Source organism: Acinonyx jubatus, chromosome E2 (genome assembly GCF_027475565.1).
Source record: "Acinonyx jubatus isolate Ajub_Pintada_27869175 chromosome E2, VMU_Ajub_asm_v1.0, whole genome shotgun sequence".
Taxonomy (NCBI): domain Eukaryota; kingdom Metazoa; phylum Chordata; class Mammalia; order Carnivora; family Felidae; genus Acinonyx; species Acinonyx jubatus.
Window position 1 is genome coordinate 54,232,310 of NC_069396.1, and position 22,986 is coordinate 54,255,295.

The 22,986-nt window shown below is 44.4% G+C and overlaps 1 protein-coding gene and 1 non-coding gene across 3 annotated transcripts in view; both read left to right on the forward strand.

Moving 5' to 3' along the window:
* The window catches only part of ZNF175 (zinc finger protein 175), a 33,941-nt gene that overhangs the window by 6,220 nt on the left and 4,735 nt on the right, over positions 1 to 22,986 (forward strand). For both annotated transcript variants that reach the window (XM_015070064.3, XM_053210932.1), the window contains 2 exons: positions 19,810 to 19,936; positions 20,209 to 20,304. In XM_015070064.3, the coding sequence (XP_014925550.3) occupies positions 19,810 to 19,936; positions 20,209 to 20,304 (223 nt within the window). The remainder of the gene's footprint in view (positions 1 to 19,809; positions 19,937 to 20,208; positions 20,305 to 22,986) is intronic.
* LOC113593482 (small nucleolar RNA SNORA28) lies at positions 8,135 to 8,260 on the forward strand. Its single transcript, XR_003413658.1, has one exon. It is a non-coding gene; the product is annotated as a small nucleolar RNA SNORA28 (small nucleolar RNA).

Consider the following 22,986-nt stretch of genomic DNA (forward strand, 5'->3'; position numbering starts at 1 on the left):
AGAGGATCCACAGCCGGCTCCTCACTGGGGAGGAGCTCGATTTCATGAACTGAGATCGAGACCTGAGCTGAAATCAAGTCAGCTGCTAAACTAGCGGCTTAACCAGCTGAGCCACCCAGGTGCCCCTTAATCTTTTATCAGGACCCCCAGTCATACAGGATCAGAGCCCACTCTACTGACCTCATTTTAACTTGGTTACCTCTTTTATTTATTTTTTTGAATGTTTCTTTATTTTTGAGAGAGAGGTAGAGACAGTGCGAGCGGAGGAGGGTGGGGCAGAGAGAGAGAGAGAGAGAGAGAGAGAGACACACACACACGTACACAGAATCCGTAGCAGGTTCCAGGCTCTGAACCCACAAACCACGAGATCATGACCTGAGCCAAAGTCAGACAGACAGACAACCAACTGAGACACCCAGGCTTTTATTTTTTTTTTTTAATTTTTTTTTTTACCTTTTTATTTATTTTTGAGACAGAGAGAGACAGAGCATGAATGGGGGAGGGGCAGAGAGAGAGGGAGACACAGAATGGGAAGCAGGCTCCAGGCTCTGAGCCATCAGCCCAGAGCCCGACGTGGGGCTCGAACTCACGGACCGCGAGATCGTGACCTGAGCTGAAGTTTGACGCTTAACCGACTGAGCCACCCAGGCGCCCCTTGAGACACCCAGGCTTTTAAAAGACCATGTCTCCATGGTACTGGGGGTTAGGACTTGGCCATAAGAATTTTCTTGGGTGCGGGGAGCTTGGAGGGGAGACACAGTTAAGCCCATAAACGGTGACAAACAGTACATCGTAGGTAAATGCCTTTCCTTTTGCCTTGATATGTGTTGAACTGTTAAGAGCAGGATTGAAAGCGTGTTCAAGTGGGTGTTATGACACATGTTACTTCATATCGGCTCATTTCCTTTTAGATGATGAAAATAATTTTGCCGGCTTGCCCTGGTTTTCGTTTTGCCGTTTCAGTAGATCCTCCCGTTGCTAATTCAGATTTTCACTCAGCTTCTCTGTTCGTGTTAGGCTATTTGCCACCAACATTCGCAGTCTTTTCATCGTGGTCTTCCCTCGGCTTCTGCCAATATTGTGTTGTTATTCTCTACTTTTTAAGCCTGTTAGTCTGATCAAAAATAAATAGATGCCACGGCTGCTTTAATTTGTATTTTTTACGTTGTTTTATTGGTCTTTTTTTAAATTGGAGTATAGTGACACAATGTTACGTTGGTAACAAGCGTACAACATATTAAATTGACAAGTGCTATCATCTGTCACCACAAGTGTTCCCTACGCTGTATCTTTTATCCTTGAGACTCACTGGTTCCATAGCTGGAAGCCTGTACTCCCCACTCCCCACCTTTGCCGATCTCCCCAACCTCCTCCCCTTCGGCAACCACTGGTTCTCTGTGTTTATGGGTCTGTTTCTGCTTTGCTTGTTCATTCGTTTTGTTTTTTAGATTTCAGATACAGGTGAAATCATACAGTATTTGTCTCTGACTTATTTCACTTAGCACAAGACCTTCCCGGTCTATACACGGTATATACACACACGTATGTCTAACATTTATACGCACCCCACATCTTCTTTATCCGTTCACCTGTTGATAGATACTTAGGTTGCTTCCATATCTTGGCTGGTGTAAATAATGCTGCAATAAACATAGGTTACCTCTTAAAAGACTGTGTCTCCAAATACAGGCACACTCTGAGGTACTGGGGGTTAGGACTTCGACAAGTCCTAACCTTTTCAAGTCAGTGTTTCCATTTTCTTTGGGTAAATATCCAGTAGCAGAAATACTGGATTGTGTGGTATTTCTATTTTTAATTTTTAGGGGACCTTCATGCTGTTTTCCACAGTGGCTGCACCCATTTACATTTCCACCCACAGTGCGTGAAGGTCCTTTGGTCTCCACATCCTTGCCAACACTTGTTACTGTCTTTTTGTTTTTTTGTTTTGTCTTTTTATATGAAAGTTATTGTCAACTTGGTTTCCATACAACACCCAGTGTTCATCCCAACAGGTGCCCTCCTCAATGCCCATCGCCCACCCTCCCCTCCCCCCCCCCATCAACCCTCAGTTTATTCTCAGTTTTTAAGAGTCTCTTATGGTTTGGCTCCCTCCCTCTCTAACTTTTTTTTTCTTCCCTTTCCCTCCCCCATGGGTTTCTGTTAAGTTTCTCAGGATCCACATAAGAGTGAAAACATATGGTATCTGTCTTTCTCTGTATGGCTTATTTCACTTAGCATCACACTCTCCAGTTCCATCCACGTTGCTACAAAGGGCCATATTTCGTTCTTTCTCATTGCCACGTAGTACTCCATTGTGTATATAAACCACAATTTCTTTATCCATTCATCAGTTGATGGACATTTAGGCTCTTTCCATAATTTAGCTATTGTTGAGAGTGCTGCTATAAACATTGGGGTACAAGTGCCCCTATGCATCAGCACTCCTGTATCCCTTGGGTAAATTCCTAGCAGTGCTATTGCTGGGTCATAGGGTAGATCTATTTTTAACATTTTCAGGAACCTCCTCCACACTGTTTTCCAGAGCAGCTGCACCAGTTTGCATTCCTACCGACAGTGCAAGAGGGTTCCTGTTTCTCCACATCCTCACCACCATCTATAGTCTCCTGATTTGTTCATTTTAGCCACTCTGACCGGCATGAGGTGGTATCTGAGTGTGGTTTTGATTTGTATTTCCCTGATGAGGAGCAACGTTGAGCATCTTTTCATGTGCCTGTTGGTCATCTTCTTTAGAGAGGTGTCTATTCATGTTTTCTGCCCATTTCTTCACTGGATTATTTGTTTTTCGGGTGTGGAGTTTGGTGAGTTCTTTATAAGTTTTGGATACTAGCCCTTTGTCTGATATGTCATTTGCAAATGTCTTTTCCCATTCCATCAGTTGCCTTTTAGTTTTGTTGATTGTTTCCTTTGCTGTGCAGAAGCTTTTTATCTTCATGAGGTCCCAGTAGTTCATTTTTACTTTTAATTCGCTTGCCTTTGGGGATGTGTCAAGTAAGAAATTGCTGTGGCTGAGGTCAGAGAGGTTTTTTCCTGCTTTCTCCTCTAGGATTTTGATGGTTTCCTGGCTCACATTCAGGTCCTTTATCCATTTGAGTTTATTTTTGTGAATGGTGTGAGAAAGTGGTCTAGTTTCAACCTTCTGCATGTTGCTGTCCAGTTCTCCCAGCACCATTTGTTAAAGAGACTGTCTTTTTTCCATTGGATATTCTTTGCTGCTTTGTCAAAAATTAGTTGGCCCTACTTTTGTGGGTCTAGTTCTGGGGTTTCTATTCTATTCCATTGGTCTATATGTCTGTTTTTGTGCCAATACCACGCTGTCTTGATGATGACAGCTTTGTAGTAGAGGCTGAAGTCAGGGATTGTGATGCCTCCCACTTCGGTCTTCTTCTTCAAAATTACTTTGGCTATTCGGGGTCTTTTGTGGTTCCATACAAATGTTAGGATTGCTTGTTCTAGCTTTGAGAAGAATGCTGGTGCAGTTTTATTGGGATTGTATTGAATGTGTACATAGCTTTGGCTAGTATTGACATTTTGACAATATTTATTCTTCCAACCCATGAGCACGGAATGCTTTTCCATTTTTTTGTATCTTCTTCAGTTTCCTTCATAAGTTTTCTATAGTTTTCAGCATACAGATCTTTTACATCTTAGGTTAATTCCTAGGTATTTTATGATTCTTGGTGCAATTGTAGATGGGATCAGTTTCTTTGTCTTTCTGTTGCTTCATTATTAGTGTATAAGAATGTAACTGATTTCTGTACATTGATTTTGTATCCTGCGACTTTGCTGAATTCATATATCAGTTCTAGCAGACTTATGGTGGAGTCTGTCGGGTTTTCCATGTATACTATCATGTCATCTGCAAAAAGTGAAAGCTTAACTTCATCTTTGCCAATTTTGATGCCTTTGATTTCCTTTTGTTGTCTGATTGCTGATGCTAGAACTTACAACAGTATGTTAAACAACAGCGGTGAGAGTGGACATCCCTGTCGTGTTCCTGATCTCAGGGAGAAAGCTCTGAGTTTTTCTCCATTGAGGATGGTATTAGCTGAGGGCTTTTCATAAATGACTTTTATGGTGTTTAAGTATGTTCCTTTTATCCCAACTTTCTCAAGGGTTTTTATTAAGAAAGGATACTGAATTTTGTCAAATGCTTTTTCTGCATCGATTGATGGGATCATATGGTTCTTATCTTTTCTTTTATTAATGTAATGTATCACATTGATTTGTGAATGTTGAACCAGCCTTGTAGCCCAGGAATGAATCCCACTTGATCATGGTGAATAATTCTTTTTATATGCTGTTGAACTCAATTTGCTAGTATCTTGTTGAGAATTTTTGCATCCATATTCATCAGGGATATTGGCCTGTAGTTCTCTTTTTTTGCTGGGTCTCTGGTTTGGGAATCAAAGTAATGCTGGTTTCATGGAATGAGTCTGGAAGTTTTGCTTCCCTTTCTATTTTTTGGAACAGCTTGAGAAGGATAGGTATTATCTGCTTTAAATGTCTGGTAGAATTCCCCAGGGAAACCATCTGGTTGGTTATTGGGAGACAACCATCTCTTATTTGTGGGAGATTTTTGTTAACTGATTCAATTTCTTCGCTGGTTATGGGTCTGTTCAAGCTTTCTATTTCTTCCTGTTTGAGTTTTGGAAGTGTGTGGGTGCTTAGGAATTTGTCCATTTCTTCCAGGTTGTCCAGTTTGTTGGCATATAATTTTTCATAATATTCCCTGATAATTGCTTGTATCTCTGAGGGATTGGTTGTAATAATTCCATTTTCATTCATGATTTTATCTATTTGGGTCATCTCCCTTTTCTTTTTGAGAAGCCTGGTTAGAGGTTTATCAATTTTGTTTATTTTTTCAAAAAGCCAACTCTTGGTTTCATTGATCTGCTCTACATTTTTTTTAGATTCTATATTGTTTATTTTTGCTCTGATCTTTATTATTTCTCTTCTGCTGGGTTTGGGGTGTCTTTGCTGTTCTGCTTCTATTTCCCTTAGGTGTGCTGTTAGATTTTGTATTTGGGATTTTTCTTGTTTCTTGAGATAGGCCTGGATTACAATGTATTTTCCTCTCAGGACTGCCTTCACTGCATCCCAAAGGTTTGGATTGTTGTATTTTCATTTTCTTTTGTTTCCATATATATTTTTAATTTCTTCTCTAATTGCCTGGTTGACCCACTCATTCTTTAGTAGGGTGTTCTTTAACCTCCATATTTTTGGAGGTTTTCCAGACATTTTCCTGAAGTTGATTTCAAGTTTCATAGCATTGTGGTCTGAAAGTATGCATGGTACGATCTCAATTCTTTTATACTTATGAAGGGCTGTTTTGTGACCCAGTGTGTGATCTTGGAGAATGTCCCATGTGCACTTGAGAAGAAAGTATATTCTGTTGCTTTGGGATACAGAGTTCTAAATGTATCTGTCAGTTCCATCTGGTCCAATGTATCGTTCAGGGCCCTTGTTTCTTTATTGATCCTGTGTCTAGATGATCTATCTATCCATTGTTGTTAGTGGGGTATTAAAGTCCCTTGCAATTACTACATTCTTATCAATAAGCTTGCATATGTTTGTGATTAATTGTTTTATATATTTGAAGGCTCCCGTATTCAGTGCATAGACCTTTAATTGTTAGCTCTTCCTGATGGATAGACCCTGTAATTATTATATAATGCCCTTCTTCATCTCTTGTTACAGCCTTTAATTTAAAGTCTAGTTTGTCTGATATAAGTATGGGTACTCCGGCTTTCTTTTGACTTCCAGTAGCATGATAGATAGTTCTCCATCCTCTCACTTTCAATCTAAAGGTGTCCTCAGGTCTAAAATGAGTCTCTTGTAAACAGCAATTAGATGGGTCTTATTTTTTTTATCCATTCTGATACCCTGTGTCTTTTGGTTGGAGCATTTAGTCCATTTACAATTCAGTGTTATTATTGAAAGATAGGGGTTTAGAGTCATTGTGATGTCTGTAGGTTTCATGCTTGTAGTGATGTCTCTGGTCCTTTGTGGTCCTTGCAACATTTCACTCACAGAGTCCCCCTTAGGATCTCTTGTAGGGCTGGTTTAGTGGCGATGAATTCCTTCAGTTTTTGTTTGGGAAAACCTTTATTTTTCCTTGTATTCTGAATGACAGACTTGTTGGGTAAAGGATTCTCGGCTGCAGATTTTTCGTGTTCATCACATTGAAGATTTCCTGCCATTCTTTTCTGGCCTGCCAAGTTTCAGTAGATAGGTCTGCCACTAGTCTTATGGGTCTCCCTTTATAAGTTAGAGCGTGTTTATCCCTAGCTGCTTTCAGAATTTTCTCTTTATCCTTGTATTTTTCCAGTTTCACTATATGTCGTGCAGAAGATCGATTGAAATCACGTCTGAAGGGAGTTCTCTGCGCCTCTTGGATTTCAATGCCTTTTTCCATCCCCAGAGCAGGGAAGTTCTCAGCTATGATTTGTTCAAGTACACCTTCAGTCCCTTCTCTCTCTTCTTCTGGAATTCCTATGATATGGATATTGTTCCATTTGATTGCATCACTCAGTTCTCTAATTCTCCCCTCATACTCCTGGATTTTTTAAATCTTTTTCTCAGCTTCCTCTTTTTCCATAATTTTGTCTTCTAATTCACCTAGTCTCCCCTCTGCCTCTTCAATCCGTGCTATGGCCGCCTCCATTTTATTTTTCACCTCATTTATAGCATTGTTTAGCTCCTTGTGACTCTTTCTTAGTCCCTTGATCTCTGTAGCAGTAGATTCTCTGCTGTCCTCTATGCTTTTTTCAAGCCCAGTGATTAATTTTATGACTGTTATTCTAAATTCTTGTTCCGTCGTATTGCTTAAATCGTTTTTGATCAATTCGTTAGCTGTCGCTACTTCCTGGAGTTTCTTTTGAGGAGAATTCTTCTGTTTCGTCATTTTGGGTAGTCCCTGTGGTGGCTCCAAACTGCAGGGCACTTCCCCTGTGCTGTGTGGAGTAACTTGTGTTGGTGGGCGGGGCTGCGGTGAGACCTGATGTCTGTCCCCAGCCCACCGCTGGCGTCACAGTCAGACTGGTGTGTACCTTATCTTCCCCTCTCCCAGGGGCAGGACTCACTGTGGAGTGGTGTGGCCCCTGTCTGGGCTACTTGCACACTCCCAGGCTTGTGGTGCTGCTTCGATGGGATCTGGCGTATTAGCTGGGGTGGATCCGCAAGGTGCACAGGGGTGGGAGGGGCAGGCTCGGCTCGCTTTGCCTTCGGCGGTCCGCTTCGGGAGGGAGGCAGACCTGTCAGAGGGATGGATTCCCCAGAAGCATAGCGTTGGGTGTTTGCGTGGTGCAAGCAAGTTCGGTGAGGGGAACTGGTTCCCTTTGGGATTTTGGCCGGGGGATGGGAGAGGGAGATGGCGCTTGCCAGCGCCTTTGTTCCCCACCATGCTGGGCTCTGTCCTCCGGGGCTCAACAACTCTCCCTCCCGGTGTCCTCTTGCCCTCCCCGCTCTCCCTGCTCTCCCCGCTCTCCGAGAGCAGAGCTGTTGACTTTTAACATTCCAGATGTTAAGGCCCGCTGGCTGTCAGAACACACTCCGTCCGGCCCCTCCACTTTTGCAAGCCAGACTCAGGGGCTCTGCCTTGCCGGGCGGGCTGCCCCTCCACTGCCCCGGCTCCCTCCCGCCAGTCCGGGTAGCGCACCGCCTCTCTGCTCTTCCTACCTTCTTCCGTGGGCCTCTCCTCTACGCTTGGCTCCAGAGTCTCCGTTCTGCTCGTCTTCTGGCGGTTTTGTGGGTTATTTAAGCAGATGTGGGTGGAATATACGTGATCGGCAGGACGAGGTGAGCCCAGCATCCTCCTACACCGCCATCTTCCTGTTACTGTCTTCTTGATACTAGCCATCCTGACAGGTGTCAGGCATATTTTTTGGGTGTGAATTAACTTCTTTCTTGCCCTTTGATTTATAATTTATGTTTGTGTTGTATATTTTTGTTTGTCTTAGCCTCTGGTTTTCAAATATATTTTATAATACTCATCACCCATATACGTACATTTCTGAGGCATTTGGCACTTTTTCCTTTGCAGGTGGTTTTGGTTTTATTTGTACATAAAAAAGATTGTTTTGCTAGGCTTGTAAATAATAACAGCTGTCTTTGCAAGCACCGCTGTGTGGAAGATGATGGAAATTGTGTGACACAGTATAAGCTTCCTCTCGCTGGAAGGTCTGTCCTGTTCCACTTACCTCTCCTCCCAAAGACCAGCTGTTACATAGACTTACACAGTGTTCCAGCTTGAAAAAGCAAACAAACAGCTGTCAACATTGTCTCTTCTCCTTAGAGGCAATGAACTTTTACCCTGTTAACTAAATATTTTGGTATTCACTTCCTGATCTTTTAATGACACTCTTACAAAGCTGTGGGATGCTGAGATTTAGGAGAAATGAGGATATTTGGTCTTCATCCATGGTTCCTGGCTCACAGCCCCCCAGATCCTTGGAATTTTCCTGAGCCCTAAGCAGCAGGGGCATCTTCTGTCATAATATTTGGTCTTGTCTTCAGTTCCTGGCAAAAAAACCAAACCCTTTAGAGCCATAACCCTGGTGTGTGTCAGCCCCTGTCCACCACTATTGGGTTTATACAAGTAAGGGGAATTTTGGAAATCCCCTAAGGATGGTGGTTGCCAAGGGAACCAGCCCTGGGATTGGAGGGTCGGGGCTTCCAGCCCCACCTCTTCACCTCCAGAGATGGGGGAGGGGCTGCAGGTGGAATCAGTGACCCAAGGCCAGTGATACACTCCAAGTCAATCACAGCTATGTAATAAAGCTTCCAGAAACACCCAAGAGGGTGGGGTTTGGGAGCTGCTAGTGGGGTGGAGGTGCCCCGAGAGTGGCTCACTGGAGGGGAGCATGGGAGCCCTAGCCTCCTTCCCCCACACCCCCTGTCCAGGGCATGTCTTCACCTGGCTGTTAATTCATATCTTTTACTATCTTTATAGTGAGTGATCCAATGGAGTAAATGGGTTTCCTTAATTCTTCGAGCTGCTCTAGCATGGTTTTTTGTTTTGCTTTTTTGTAATGTTTGCTTATTTTTGAGAGAGAGAGAAACAGCATGAAAAGGGGAGGGGTAGAGAGAGAGGGAGACACAGAATCCGAAGCAGCTTCCAGGCTCCAGGCTCCAAGCTGTCAGCACAGAGCCCGACGTGGGGCTCGAACTCACAAACCATGAGCTCATGACCTGAGCGAAAGTCGGACGCTTAACCCACTGAGCCACCCAGGCGCCCCTTCTCTAGCATGTTAATTGAGCCCAAGAAGGGGGTCATGGGAACCTCTAATTCCAGCCCCCCACCTGCTTGCTGATCAGAAGCATGGGTGATAGCCGGGGCTTCCAGGAGAGTGCCCTCACCTGTGGGATCTGATGCCACCTCCAGGTAGATGGTGTCAGAATTAAGTTGAGCTGTAGGCCACCCCACTGTAGGGATCCCGCCTGGTGGTGTGAGGGGATCCCCCTTCCTCCACCCATATGGTGGAACTTGGTCCAGAAAAAAAAAAAAAGCACTACCTCAGAGTCTGCTCAGGTTGCCATTGAGCCTCTTTATTTTTTTAATTAAAAAAAAGTTTAATGTTTATTTTTGAGAGAGAGTGAGTGGGGGTGGGGCGCGCGCACACACACACACACACACACACACACACACACACACACTATCCAAAGCAGGCCCTAGGCTCTAGGCTGGGTGCCATCAGCACAGAGCCCAATGTGGGGCTCGAACCCATGAACCTGAGATCATGACCTGAGCTGAAGTCAGAGGCTTAACTGCCTGAGCCACCCAGGCGCCTGGCATCTTTTGTGTTCTTCCCACCTGCAGCACTCACGGGCATGCCTTCATGCCTACTCTTCCTAGAGGTCAGCTTCTGCTCAGAGTAGTATTCCGTGTTTTGTTTTCTTTGCAAGTTTGTTTATTTTTGAGAGAGACTCCCAGGCAGGCTCTGCACTGGCAGCTCGGAGCCTGACGCGGGGCTTGAACTCATGAACTGTGACGCTTAACTGACTGAGCCACCCAGGCGCCCTCACAGTCCCTGTTGTAAAGGGAAATCGCTTCTCCTGTGTGGCTCCTTTACCCACACAGAACACGGCGCCTCTGACTCTCCTGGTCACCAAATGCGTGGAGATTTTTCCCCACAGCCACTCATTTCCCTGTGACACCAGCTGGGTGTCCTGCAGTTAGTCAGCAGAAACTCCTGGGATGCCACGATTTGGTCACAGGCAAGGGGAAGCTTTGCTGCCACGATTTGCAGACTGGGGAGACCACAGCCTTCGGCTGTGAACGGAAAGCCCACTCCAGAGGGGAAGGTTTAGGCTTAAATAGGCAAAACCCGCAAGTTTGTCCCCTTGTCGAGGGTGGTCCGACCCCAGACTTCAACTTCAGGAGCAGACGACAAGCAGGACCCAGCCCTCCGTTTCTGGCAGTGGCTCCAGGGTGTGGCAGCTGAGGAGGAGCACGATACCATGTGTCTTCCCGTGAATTTTGCTGAATTTTGTGCGGGCCCATTGCCACAGGCCGTGCTTTTATTCTTCAGGGTCATCTGGCCTGGTGAAAATTTCTGTTTTCTCTCCCTTGCCATGAGGGAACCCATCTTGTCCGTTAGCTGTTGCTGTCTGATTATTAGGGTCTTTTGTTCTCAACGTTAAAAAAATTTTTTTTTCTTGGGGCGCCTGGGTGGCTCAGTCGGTTGAGTGTCCGACTTCGGCTCAGGTCATGATCTCGCAGTTCATGAGTTCAAGCCCCAGGTTGGGCTCCGTACTGACAGCTCAGAGCCTGGAGCTTGCTTCAGAATCTGTGTCTCCCTCTCTCTCTGCCCCTTCCCCACTCATGCTTTGTCTCTGTCTCTCAAAAATGAATAAAGGTTAAAAAAATTTTTTTTTCTTTAAGTGTATTTATTTTGAGAGAGAGCAAGCATGAGTAAGGGGGGGGCGGAGAGAGAGAGGCAGAGAGAGAATCCTAAGCAGGCTTTGTGCTGTGAGCACAGAACCTGGCGTGGGGCTCAAACTCATGAATTGTGAGATCGTGACCTGAGTAGAAATCAAGAGTCAGACGCTTAATCAACTGAGCCACCCAGGTGCACCTTTTGTTATCAAATTGAACTCCATTCTGGCACTGTCTAACCATAGATAGGGTCATATCCCACAGGGTAAGGGCTCACCCTACAAGGCAGCCCCTCTCCCCCAACTTCAGATGCCAACCAAAACTCCAGTGGCCTTCGGAGGTTCCTAGGATCCCCGCCTTGGGTTTAGTTAATTTTCAGGAGTAGCCCCCAGAATTCAGGAAACCATTACTACGATACCCGTTTGCTGCAAAGGATATTAACTAATAAGAATCAACAGCCAGATGAAGAGATCCATCAGGTGAGATTCCAAAGGAGCTTCTGTCCCCAGTCAGAGGCCCTGAAGGGTGCCCTGGGTACTGGATCTGGTTCCACAGTCGGGAAGCTGTCCAGACCCCGCCCTTGTGGGTGTTTATGGAGGCTTCATGACACAGGCAGCGTGCACGGAATCATCGGTGATTGGCCATTGTCCACCTCCAGCCCCTCTCTCCCCCCTGGACGTTGGGGGTCAGTTCTAACCCTCCAGTCACTGCTCTGGTTCCCCTGGCAACCAGCCCCCCATTCCGAAAACTCATCTCATCAACATAGTAAGAGACACCTTTATCACTCTTCCTCACTTAAGAAATTTCAAGGGTTTGGGGCACATGGGTGGCTCAGTCACTTGAGTATCAAATTTTTGCTCAGGTCATGATCTCACAGCTCATGGGTTCGAGCCCCGCATCGGGCTTTGTGCTGACAGCTCAGACCCTGGAGCCTCCTTCGGATTCTGTGTCTCCCTGTCTCCTTGCCCCGCCCCTGCTTGCACTCTCTCTTTCTCTCTATCAAAAATAAAATCAACATTAAAAAAAGTTAAAAAGTTTTCAAGGTTCTTTTGTTTGTTTTTTTTTAATTTACATCCAAATTAGTTAGCATATAGTGCAACAATGATTTCAGGAGCAGAATCCTTACTGCCCCTTACCCATTTAGCCTCCCACAACCCCTCCAGTAACCCTCAGTTTGTTCTCCATGTTTATGAGTCTCTTCTGTTTTGTCCCCCTCCCTGTTTTTATATTTTTGCTTCCCTTCCCTTCATCTGTTCTGTCTTAAATTCCCCATACGAGTGAAGTCATATTTGTCTTGCTCTAAGTTCGCTTAGCATAATACCCTCCAGTTCCATTCATGTAGTTGCAAATGGCAAGATTTCATTCTTTTTGATTGCCGAGTAATACTCCATTGTATATATATATATCACATCTTCTTTATCCATTCATCCATCGATGGACATTAGGGCTCTTTCCATACTTTGGCTATTGTTGATAGTGCTGCTATAAACATGGGGTGCATGTGTCCCTTCGAAACAGCATACCTGTATCCCGTGGATAAATGCCTAGTAGTGCAATTGCTGGGTCGTAGGGTAGTTCTATTTTTAATTTTTTGAGGAACCTCCATACTGTTTTCCTGAGTGGCTGCACTAGTTTGCATTCTCACCAGCAGTGCAAAAGAGGTCCTCTTTCTCCCCGTCCTTGCCAACATCTGTTGTTGCCTGAGTTGTTAATGTTAGCCATTCTGACAGGTGTGAGGTGGTATATATTTTTTTTACACTTTTTTTTAAATATATGAAATTTATTGTCAAATTGGTTTTCATACAACACCCAGTGCTCATCCCAAAAGATGCCTTCCTCAATACCCATCGCCCACCCTCCCCTCCCTCCCACCCCCATCAGCCCTCAGTTTGTCCTCAGTTTTTAAGAGTCTCTTATGCTTTGGCTCTCTCCCACTCTAACCTCCTTTTTTTTTTTTTCCTTCCCCTCCCCCATGGGTTCCTGTTAAGTTTCTCAGGATCCACATAAGAGTGAAAACATATGGTATCTGTCTTTCTCTGTATGGCTTATTTCACTTAGCATCACACTCTCCAGTTCCATCCACGTTGCTACAAAGGGCCATATTTCATTCTTTCTCATTGCCACATAGTACTCCATTGTGTATATAAACCACAGTTTCTTTATCCATTCATCAGTTGATGGACATTCAGGCTCTTTCCATAATTTGGCTATTGTTGAGAGTGCTGCTATAAACATTGGGGTACAAGTGCCCCTATGCATCAGCACTCCTGTATCCCTTGGGTAAATTCCTAGCAGTGCTACAGCTGGGTCATAGCGTAGGTCTATTTCTAATTTTTTGAGGAACCTCCACACTGTTTTCCAGAGCGGCTGCACCAGTTTGTATTCCCACCAACAGTGCAAGAGGGTTCCCGTTTCTCCACATCCTCTCCAGCATCTATAGTCTCCTGATTTGTTCATCTTGGCCACTCTGACTGGCGTGAGGTGATATCTGAGTGTGGTTTTGATTTGTATTTCCCTGATGAGGAGCAACGTTGAGCATCTTTTCATGTGCCTGTTGGCCATCCGGATGTCTTCTTTAGAGAAGTGTCTATTCATGTTTTCTGCCCATTTCTTCACTGGATTATTTGTTTTTCGGGTGTGGAGTTTGGTGAGCTCTTTATAGATTTTGGATACTAGCCCTTTGTCCGGTATGTCATTTGCAAATATCTTTTCCCATTCCGTTGGTTGCCTTTTAGTTTTGTTAATTGTTTCCTTTGCTGTGCAGAAGCTTTTTATCTTCATGAGGTCCCAATAGTTCATTTTTGCTTTTAATTCCCTGGCCTTTCGGGATGTGTCAAGTAAGAAATTGCTGTGGCTGAGGTCAGAGAGGTTTTTTCCTGCTTTCTCCTCTAGGATTTTGATGGTTTCCTGGCTCACATTCAGGTCCTTTATCCATTTTGAGTTTATTTTTGTGAATGGTGTGAGAAAGTGGTCTAGTTTCAACCTTCTGCACGTTGCTGTCCGGTTCTCCCAGCACCATTTGTTAAAGAGACTGTCTTTTTTCCATTGGATATTCTTTGCTGCTTTGTCAAAAATTAGTTGGCCCTACTTTTGTGGGTCTAGTTCCGGGGTTTCTATTCTATTCCATTGGTCTATGTGTCTGTTTTTGTGCCAATACCATGCTGTCTTGATGATGACAGCTTTGTAGTAGAGGCTGAAGTCGGGGATTGTGATGCCTCCTGCTTTGGTCTTCTTCTTCAAAATTCCTTTGGCTATTTGGGGCCTTTTGTGGTTCCATATGAATTTTAGGATGGCTTGTTCTAGCTTCGAGAAGAATGCTGGTGCAATTTTGATTGGGATTGCATTGAATATGTAGATAGCTTTGGGTAGTACTGACATTTTGACAATATTTATTCTTCCAACCCATGAGCACGGAATGCTTTTCCATTTCTTTATATCTTCTTCAGTTTCCTTCATAAGCTTTCTATAGTTTTCAGTATACAGATCTTGTACATCTTTGGTTAGATTTATTCCTAGGTATTTTATGCTTCTTGGTGCAATTGTGAATGGGATCAGTTTCTTTATCTGTCTTTCTGTTGCTTCATTATTAGTGTATAAGAATGTAACTGATTTCTGTACATTGATTTTGTATCCTGCGACTTTGCTGAATTCATATATCAGTTCTAGCAGACTTATGGTGGAGTCTGTTGGATTTTCCATGTATACTATCATGTCATCTGCAAAAAGTGAAAACTTCATCTTTCCCAATTTCCTTTTGATTTCCTTTTGTTGTCTGATTGCTGATGCTAGAACTTACAACACTATGTTAAACAACAGCGGTGAGAGTGGACATCCCTGTCGTGTTCCTGATCTCAGGGAAAAAGCTCTCAGTTTTTCCCCATTGAGGATGATGTTAGCTGTGGGCTTTTCATAAATGGCTTTTATGATGTTTAAGTATGTTCCTTCTATCCCGACATTCTCGAGGGTTTTTATTAAGAAAGGATGCTGAATTTTGTCAAATGCTTTTTCTGCATCGATTGACAGGATCATATGGTTCTTTTCTTTTATTAATGTGATGTATCATGTTGATTGATTTGTGAATGTTGAACCAGCCCTGCAGCCCAGGAATGAATTCCGCTTGACCATGGTGAATAATTCTTTTTATATGCTGTTGAATTCGATTTGCTAGTATCATATTGAGAATTTTTGCATCCATATTCATCAGGGATATTGGCCTGTAGTTCTCTTTTTTTACTGGGTCTCTCTGGTTTAGGAATCAAAGTAATACTGGCTTCATAGAATGAGTCTGGAAGTTTTCCTTCCCTTTCTGTTTTTTGGAATAGCTTGAGAAGGATAGGTATTATCTCTGCTTTAAACGTCTGGTAGAAATCCCCTGGGAAGCCATCTAGGCCTGGACTCTTATTTGTTGGGAGATTTTTGATAACTGATTCAATTTCTTCGCTGGTTATGGGTCTGTTCAAGCTTTCTATTTCCTCCTGATTGAGTTTTGGAAGTGTGTGGGTGCTTAGGAATTTGTCCATTTCTTCCAGGTTGTCCAGTTTGTTGGCATATAATTTTTCATAGTATTCCCTGATAATTGCTTGTATCTCTGAGGGATTGGTTGTAATAATTCCATTTTCATTCGTGATTTTATCTATTTGGGCCGTCTCCCTTTTCTTTTTGAGAAGCCTAGCTAGAGGTTTATCAATTTTATTTTTTCAAAAAGGCAACTCTTGGTTTCATTGATCTGCTCTACAGTTTTTTTTAGATTCTTTATTGTTTATTTCTGCTCTGATCTTTATTATTTCTCTTCTGCTGGGTTTATGGTGTCTTTGCTGTTCTGCTTCTATTTCTTTTAGGTATTCTGTTAGATTTTGTATTTGGGATTTTTCTTGTTGCTTGAGATAGGCCTGGATTGCAATGTATTTTCCTCTCAGGACTGCCTTCACTGCATCCCAAAGCATTTGGATTGTTGTATTTTCATTTTCGTTTGTTTCCATATATTTTTTTAATTTCTTCTCTAATTGCCTGGTTGACCCACTCATTCTTTAGTAGGGTGTTCTTTAACCTCCATATTTTTGGAGGTTTTCCAGATTTTTTCCTGTGGTTGATTTCAAGCTTCATAGCATTGTGGTCTGAAAGTATACATGGTACGATGTCAATTCTTGTATACTTATGAAGGGCTCTTTTGTGACCCAGTATGTGATCTATCTTGGAGAATGTTCGTGTGCACTTGAGAAGAAAGTATATTCTGTTGCTTTGGGATGCAGAGTTCTAAATATATCTGTCAAGTCCATCTGATCCAATGTATCATTCAGGGCCCTTGTTTCTTTATTGACCGTGTGTCTAGATGATCCATTTCTGTAAGTGGAGTGTTAAAGTCCCCTGCAATTACCACATTCTTATCAATAAGGTTGCTTATGTTTGTGAGTAATTGTTACATATTTGGGGCTCCCGTATTCGGTGCATAGACATTTATAATTGTTAGCTCTTCCTGATGGATAGACCCTGTAATTATTATATAATGCCCTTCTTCAACTCTTGTTACAGCCTTTAATTTAAAGTCTAGTTTGTCTGATATAAGTATGGCTACTCCAACTTTCTTTTGACTTCCAGTTGCATGATAGATAGTTCTCCATCCCCTCACTTTCAATCTGAAGGTGTCCTCAGGTCTAAAATGAGTCTCTTGTAGACAGCAAATAGATGGGTCTTGTTTTTTTATCCATTCTGATACCCTGTGTCTTTTGCTTGGAGCATTTAGTCCATTTACAATTCAGTGTTATTATTGAAAGATAGGGGTTTAGAGTCATTGTGATATCTGTAGGTTTCATGCTTGTAGTGGTGTCTCTGGTACTTTGTCTCACAGGATCCCCCTTAGGATCTCTCGTAAGGCTGGTTTAGTGGTGATGAATTCCTTCAGTTTTTGTTTGGGAAGACCTTTATCTCTCCTATTCTAAATGACAGGTTTGCTGGATAAAGGATTCTTGGGTGCATATTTTTTCTGTTCATCACATTGAAGATTTCCTGCCATTCCTTTCTGGCCTGCCAAGTTTCAGTAGAGAGATCTGTCACGCGTCTTATCGGTCTCCCTGTATATGTTAGAGCACGTTTATCCCTAGGTGCTTTCAGAATTTTCTTTATCCTTGTATTTTGTCAGTTTCACTATGATATGTCATGCAGAAGATCGATTCAAGTTATGTCTGAAGGGAATTCTCTGTGCCTCTTGGATTTCAGTGCCCTTTTCCTTCCCCAGATCAGGGAAGTTCTCAGCTATGATTTCTTCAAGTACACCTTCAGCACCTTTCCCTCTCTCTTCCTCCTCTGGAATACCAATTATGCATAGATTATTTCTCTTTAGTGCATCACTTAGTTCTCTAATTTTCCACTCATACTCCTGGATTTTTTTATTTCTCTTTTTCTCAGCTTCCTCTTTTTCCATAATTTTATCTTCTAGTTCACCTATTCTCTCCTCTGACTCTTCAATCCGAGCTGTGGTTGTCTCCATTTTATTTTGCAGCTATTTATAGCATTTTTAAAAGCTCCTCCTGGCTGTTCCTTATTCCCTTGATCTCTGTAGCAATAGATTCTCTGCTGTCCTCTATACTGTTTTCAAGCCCAGCGATTAATTTTCTGACTATTATTCTAAATTCACTTTCTGTTATATTGTTTAAATCCTTTTTGATCAGTTCGTTAGCTGTCGTTATTTCCTGGAGATTCTTTTGAGGGGAATTCATCCGTTTCATCATTTTGGATAGTCCCTGGAGTGGTGCGGACCTGCAGGGCACTTCCCCTGTGCTGTCTTGAGTAACTTGCGTTGGTGGGCGGGGCCGCAGTCAGACCTGATGTCTGCCCCCAGCCCACCGCTGGGGCCACAGTCAGACTGGTGTGTGCCTTCTCTTCCCCTCTCCTAAGGGTGGGATTCACTGTGGGGTGGCGTGGCCCGTCTGGGCTACTTGCACACTGCCAGGCTTGTGGTGCTGGGGATCTGGCTTATCAGCCAGGGTGGATCGGCAAGGTGCACGGGGGCAGGAGGGGCAGGCTCAGCTTGCTTTTCCTTTGGTGGTCTGCTTCAGGAGGGGCCCTGCAGCACCGGGAGGGAATCAGACCCGCCACCGGAGGGATGGATCCGCAGAAGCACAGCGCTGGATGTTTGCGCGGTGCAAGCAAGTTCCCTGGCAGAAACTGGTTCCCTTTGGGATTTTGGTGGGGGATGGGCGAGGGAGATGGCACTGGCGAGGTCCTTTGTTCCCCGCCAAACTGAGCTCTGTCGTCCGGGGCTCAACAACTCTCCCTCCCGTTGTCCTTCTCCAAGCAGAGCTGTTAGCTTATAACCTTCCAGATGTTAAGTCCCGCTTGCTGTCCGAACACACTCCATCCAGCCCCTCCGTTTTTGCAAGCCAGACTCAGGGTCTCTGCGCGGCCGGCGGGCTGCCCCTCTGCCCCGGCTCCCTCCCCCCAGTCCGTGTAGTGCACACTGCCTCTCCACCCTTTCTACCCTCTTCCGTGGGCCTCTCGTCTACACTTGGCTCCGGAGAATCCATTCTGCTAGTCTTCTGGTGGTTTTCTGGGTTATTTAGGCAGGTGTGGGTGGAATCTAAGTGTTCAGCAGGACGCGGTGAGCCCAGCGTCCTTCTACGCCACCATCTTCTTCCTCAAGCCTTTATCGTGAGGTGGTATCTCATTGTGGTTTTGATCTGTATTTCCCTGATGATGAGTGATGTGGAGCATTTTTTCATGTGTTGGTTGGCCATCTGGATGTCGTCTTTGGAGAAGTGTCTATTCATGTCTTTTGCCCATTTCTTCACTGGATTATGTTTTGGGTGTTGAGTTTGATAAGTTCTTTATAGATTTTGGATACTAACCCTTTATCTGATATGTTGTTTGCAAATCTCTTCTCCCATTCTGTCGGTTGCCTTTTAGTTTTGTTGATTGTTTCCTTTGCTGTGCAGAAGCTTTTTGTTTTGACGAGGTCCCAGTAGTTCATTTTTGCTTTCGTTTCCCTTGCCCCCGGAGATGTGTTGAGTAAGAGGTTGCTGTGGCCAAGATCAAAGAGGTTTTTGCCTGCTCTCTCCTCGAGGATTTTGATGGTTTCCTGTCTTACATTTAAGTCTTTCCTCCATTTTGAGTTTCTTTTTGTGTATGGTGTAAGAAAGTGGTCCAGGTTCGTTCTTCTGCATGTCACTGTCCAGTTTTCCCAGCACCACTTGCTGAGGAGACTGTATTCCATTGGATATTCTTTCCGGCTTTGTCAAAGATGAGTTGGCCATATGTTTGTGGGTCCATTTCTGGGTTCTCTATTCTGTTGCATTGATCTGAGTGTCTGTTTTTGTGCCAAAAAATTTTTCAAGTGTTTTAAGAGCTCTGTGCCAGACAGCTGGAACTAACCACAGTATCACTGTTATGCCCAGAATTCGTGATCCCCAAAGACCACTAGGGAGCCGAGTCCGATGCAAAAGCAAAGAGCCTTTATTCGAGCTAGCTCGAGCTCAATCCCCTACCTGCACTGACGCAGCGGTGAGATACCAGGGAAAGAGAGCGAGTTTCAAAAGGACAAAGGTTTTATTGGGGCCTGGGGCAGTTGGTGAGGTAATGGCTGTGGCCTCAGCCGATTGGCTGGGGAAGGGTCCTGGGGAAGGGTCCGAGTCCAGTTAGGCAGGTGAGGGGGGGGTTACTCAAGGGGAGGAGGTGTGGTCAAGGTGAAGGACACAGAACAAGATGGAGTCGGCTGGCGTAGGCCCGCCCTTTCAATCACGAGTATGTAGTAAGATTGCAGGGTATTTCTAAAAAGTTTTAATCCCCCAAAATACGACATGAAGTGGGTGGTTAGTGGAGAGCCATGTACATCATGGGGAAAAATCATTAAGAACAGGTTTGCAGGTGACCTCTTTCCAATAAGGAGTAATTTCGCATTGACCTGGGGTTTGATGTTACAGGTATCAGTGTCATTTGAGGATGTGACCATGGACTTCAGCAGGGAGGAGTGGGAGCAGCTGGGCCCCGCCCAGAGATGCCTGTACTGGGACGTGATGCTGGAGATCTGCAGCCACCTCCTCTCCCTGGGTGAGCACCCCTGCCCTCCCACCCGCCCGAATCTCGGACAGACCTCGTCGAGATTTCCCTCCTTGTTGTGGGACGCAGCAGGGCAAATGAAGTATGTTATCTGTTTGCCTTTGATTTGTCCCCGTCTTGTCGTTCCTTTAGGGCCCTTTCGAATAGTACTTAGTTCCTAAGTAAAAGATGTTGACTTTTCCGAGGGGCCAATGCAAAGCTTCACTGAATGGCCTGTAAAGCCCAAGACCACATCCAAATCCGATACTCTTTCTCACGAACAGGGTACCCCATTCCCAGGCCAGAGATGATTTTCAGGATGGAAAAGGAAGAGGAGCCATGGATAAGGGAGGCTCAGCTCCCACATCAGTGGCGTCCAAGTGAGTGACTGTTACCTGGCAGACACGTGGACATCTCTGGGCAGGGGAGGGGGGGCATTATTCAGCCTGCCACCCTACCCATCCCCCGGTGGGTGGACCACACGCCCTGTGCTCTCCCGGTTTCTACAACTAACGCTGTGATGGCCGTGGGGGCAGGCGTAAGAATTTCTCAGAGGTGACTAGACAGGAGCGGGCTTCCCTGATCCCTGGACACAAGCGTACTTAGTGTGACTAAGTAAACCATAGACTCTTCTGATGGGCTACAGAATCCGTGCTCTGGCGTGAGAAGGCTCAAGGACCCACCCTTGTACGCCTTGCTTGCCAGCGTGGCCTTGATCAGGTTTCTCCTGGCCCATGTGATAGGCCATTGGGCTGTTTCTTGTTTTAACGTCATTTAGCTAATACCGAGTTAGAGTATCTCCTCATATCCTTCACGATCGGGCTTTCCGTCTATACGTTGCTTCTACATCTTGTTCGGTCCTTTTGTGTCCATGGAGTTTTCGTAAGGCCCTTTTTCTTTTTTATTTGCCCCCTGAATTCACTGGTTTGTCTTTTCTATGGTGGATATTTTTCTTCTTTTCCCCTAGTTGTGGCTCCTCCCCCGCAGAGCCCCAGGCTTACCCTCTGGTCATCCCTTCATATGGTAATTCCCTTGAAGGGCCCTTCTCTTCACAACACCAAGCCTCAGGGGTTTTTTTCTGGTGATCTCTAGATCAACCCCTCCAGTTCCTGTGCCTAAACCCTTCTCTTACCTTATTCAGTGGTGTGGTGGACAATTCCTGCAGGATGGCTCACTTACCTTATTTGCTGGAGATCAGAAATTGGAATCCTTACCAAATCAAACATTTTTCTCAGCCTTTTACATTTTGTTAGATTCTTTTTTTTTTTTTTTTTTTTTTTTAAGTTTATTAGAGCAGGGCACGTGGGTGGCTCAGTCAGTTAAGCGTCTGACTTCGGCTCAGGTCATGATCTCATGCTCATGAGTTCGAGCCCCACATCGGGCTCTGTGCTGACAGCTCAGAGACTGGAGCTTGCTTAGGATTCTGTGTCTCCTCTCTCTCTGCCCTTCCCCTGCTCATACTCTCTCTCTTTCTCTCTCTCAAAAATAAATAAAAAACATTAAAGTTTATTAGAGCCAGCGAGTGGGGAAGAGCAGAGAAAGAATCCCACGCAGGCTCCGCACTGTCAGCTCAGAGCCTGGAACCTGTTTCAGATTCTGTGTCTCCCTCTCTCTGCTCCTCCCCTGCTCACACTCTGTCTCTCTCAAAAATAAATAAAAGCATTAAAAAAAAAAATAAAGTCAGACACTCAACTGACTGAGCCAGCCACCCAGGTGCTTCACGTATTTCTACATTCAAATGTATCTAGAGAGTTTCATTGCTTGTGCTGTACCTAGTGTTCCTATTTTCTTGTCTACTACAGAGATGGATATACATCAGTATAGACAGTATATACTGTCTGTAGAATGATCCTGTCTGCGTGGTCTGATTGATCTCCACTTTCCGTACTTAATCTTCGTTATGTCAGTATCGAGCGTGAGGAAACCATTCAGGATATAAAAATTATTGAATTTCTGAAGATAGGCAAAAAATAATACTTTTTTCTACTTTGGAAGGAAACAAAATACCTGCTGAGGTAAATTCAAAGACACCAAGATTGGGGCACCTGTGTGGCTCAGTCGGTGAAACGTCTGACTTCGACTCCCTCTCCTTTGCCCCTTCCCTGTTTGTTCTCTCTCTCTCTCCTGTGTCTCAAAAACAAAGACACCGAGTTCATCATTAGACAGAGTGGGTAACAACATGAGATGTTAAAACCATCAGCCTTTTGGCATTAATGTTGTCTGTTTAATGGAGGCCAACTCAAAAAATACATATCAGGATGAAGGGTGTAGGGAGTGACTGCTTGTGAAGGTCCAAGGCGATGGCATCAGCCCAGAGGAGTGGCATTGGGGGTAACGTGAAGGACATGGTACTTGTAACTGTTCTGCATGGCAGCTGTGAGCTCTAAAGCTAAATTGGGGTAGAAGAGGTGAGAATATGCTTGGATTTGGGAATAAATTAGACTTTTTTTGGAAACAGCTTTGTGGGGTTTTTTTTTGTTTTGTTTTTTTTAATATTTGAGGGAGAAAGAGAGAGAATCCAACTGGTGGAGGGTTAGAGAGAGAGGGAGACACAGGATCTGAAGCAGGCTTCAGGTTCTGGGCTGTCAGCACAGAGCCCAACATGGGGCTCAAACCCACAAACCATGAGATCATGACTTGAGCCAAAGTCGGACGCTTAACCAACTGAGCCACCCAAGTGTTCCTATTTGTTTTTTACATGTTTATTTATTTTTGAGAGAGAGTGACCAGGAGAGGGGCAGAGTGGGGGGACAGAGGACCCGAAGTGGGCTCTGTGCAGAGAGCCTGATGCAGAGCTCTAACTCACAAACTCTGATTCTGTCACTTGAGCCGAAGTTGGGTGCTTAACCGACTGAGCCACCCAGGCGCCCCGGAACAGCATTATTAACGTTAAGCTGCCTTGGAGAATTATGGACAAGCTTTTCAGCATAGTGCTGATATTTTACATTGAGCATCTTCAGTAGTGATGTACATTTCATTGGGTTCTCCAAGAGTTTTATGATCTGAATGAACCGTTCAAAATGGTCAAATCACTGTCTGGGAACTCAAAGTAGAATGTCTTC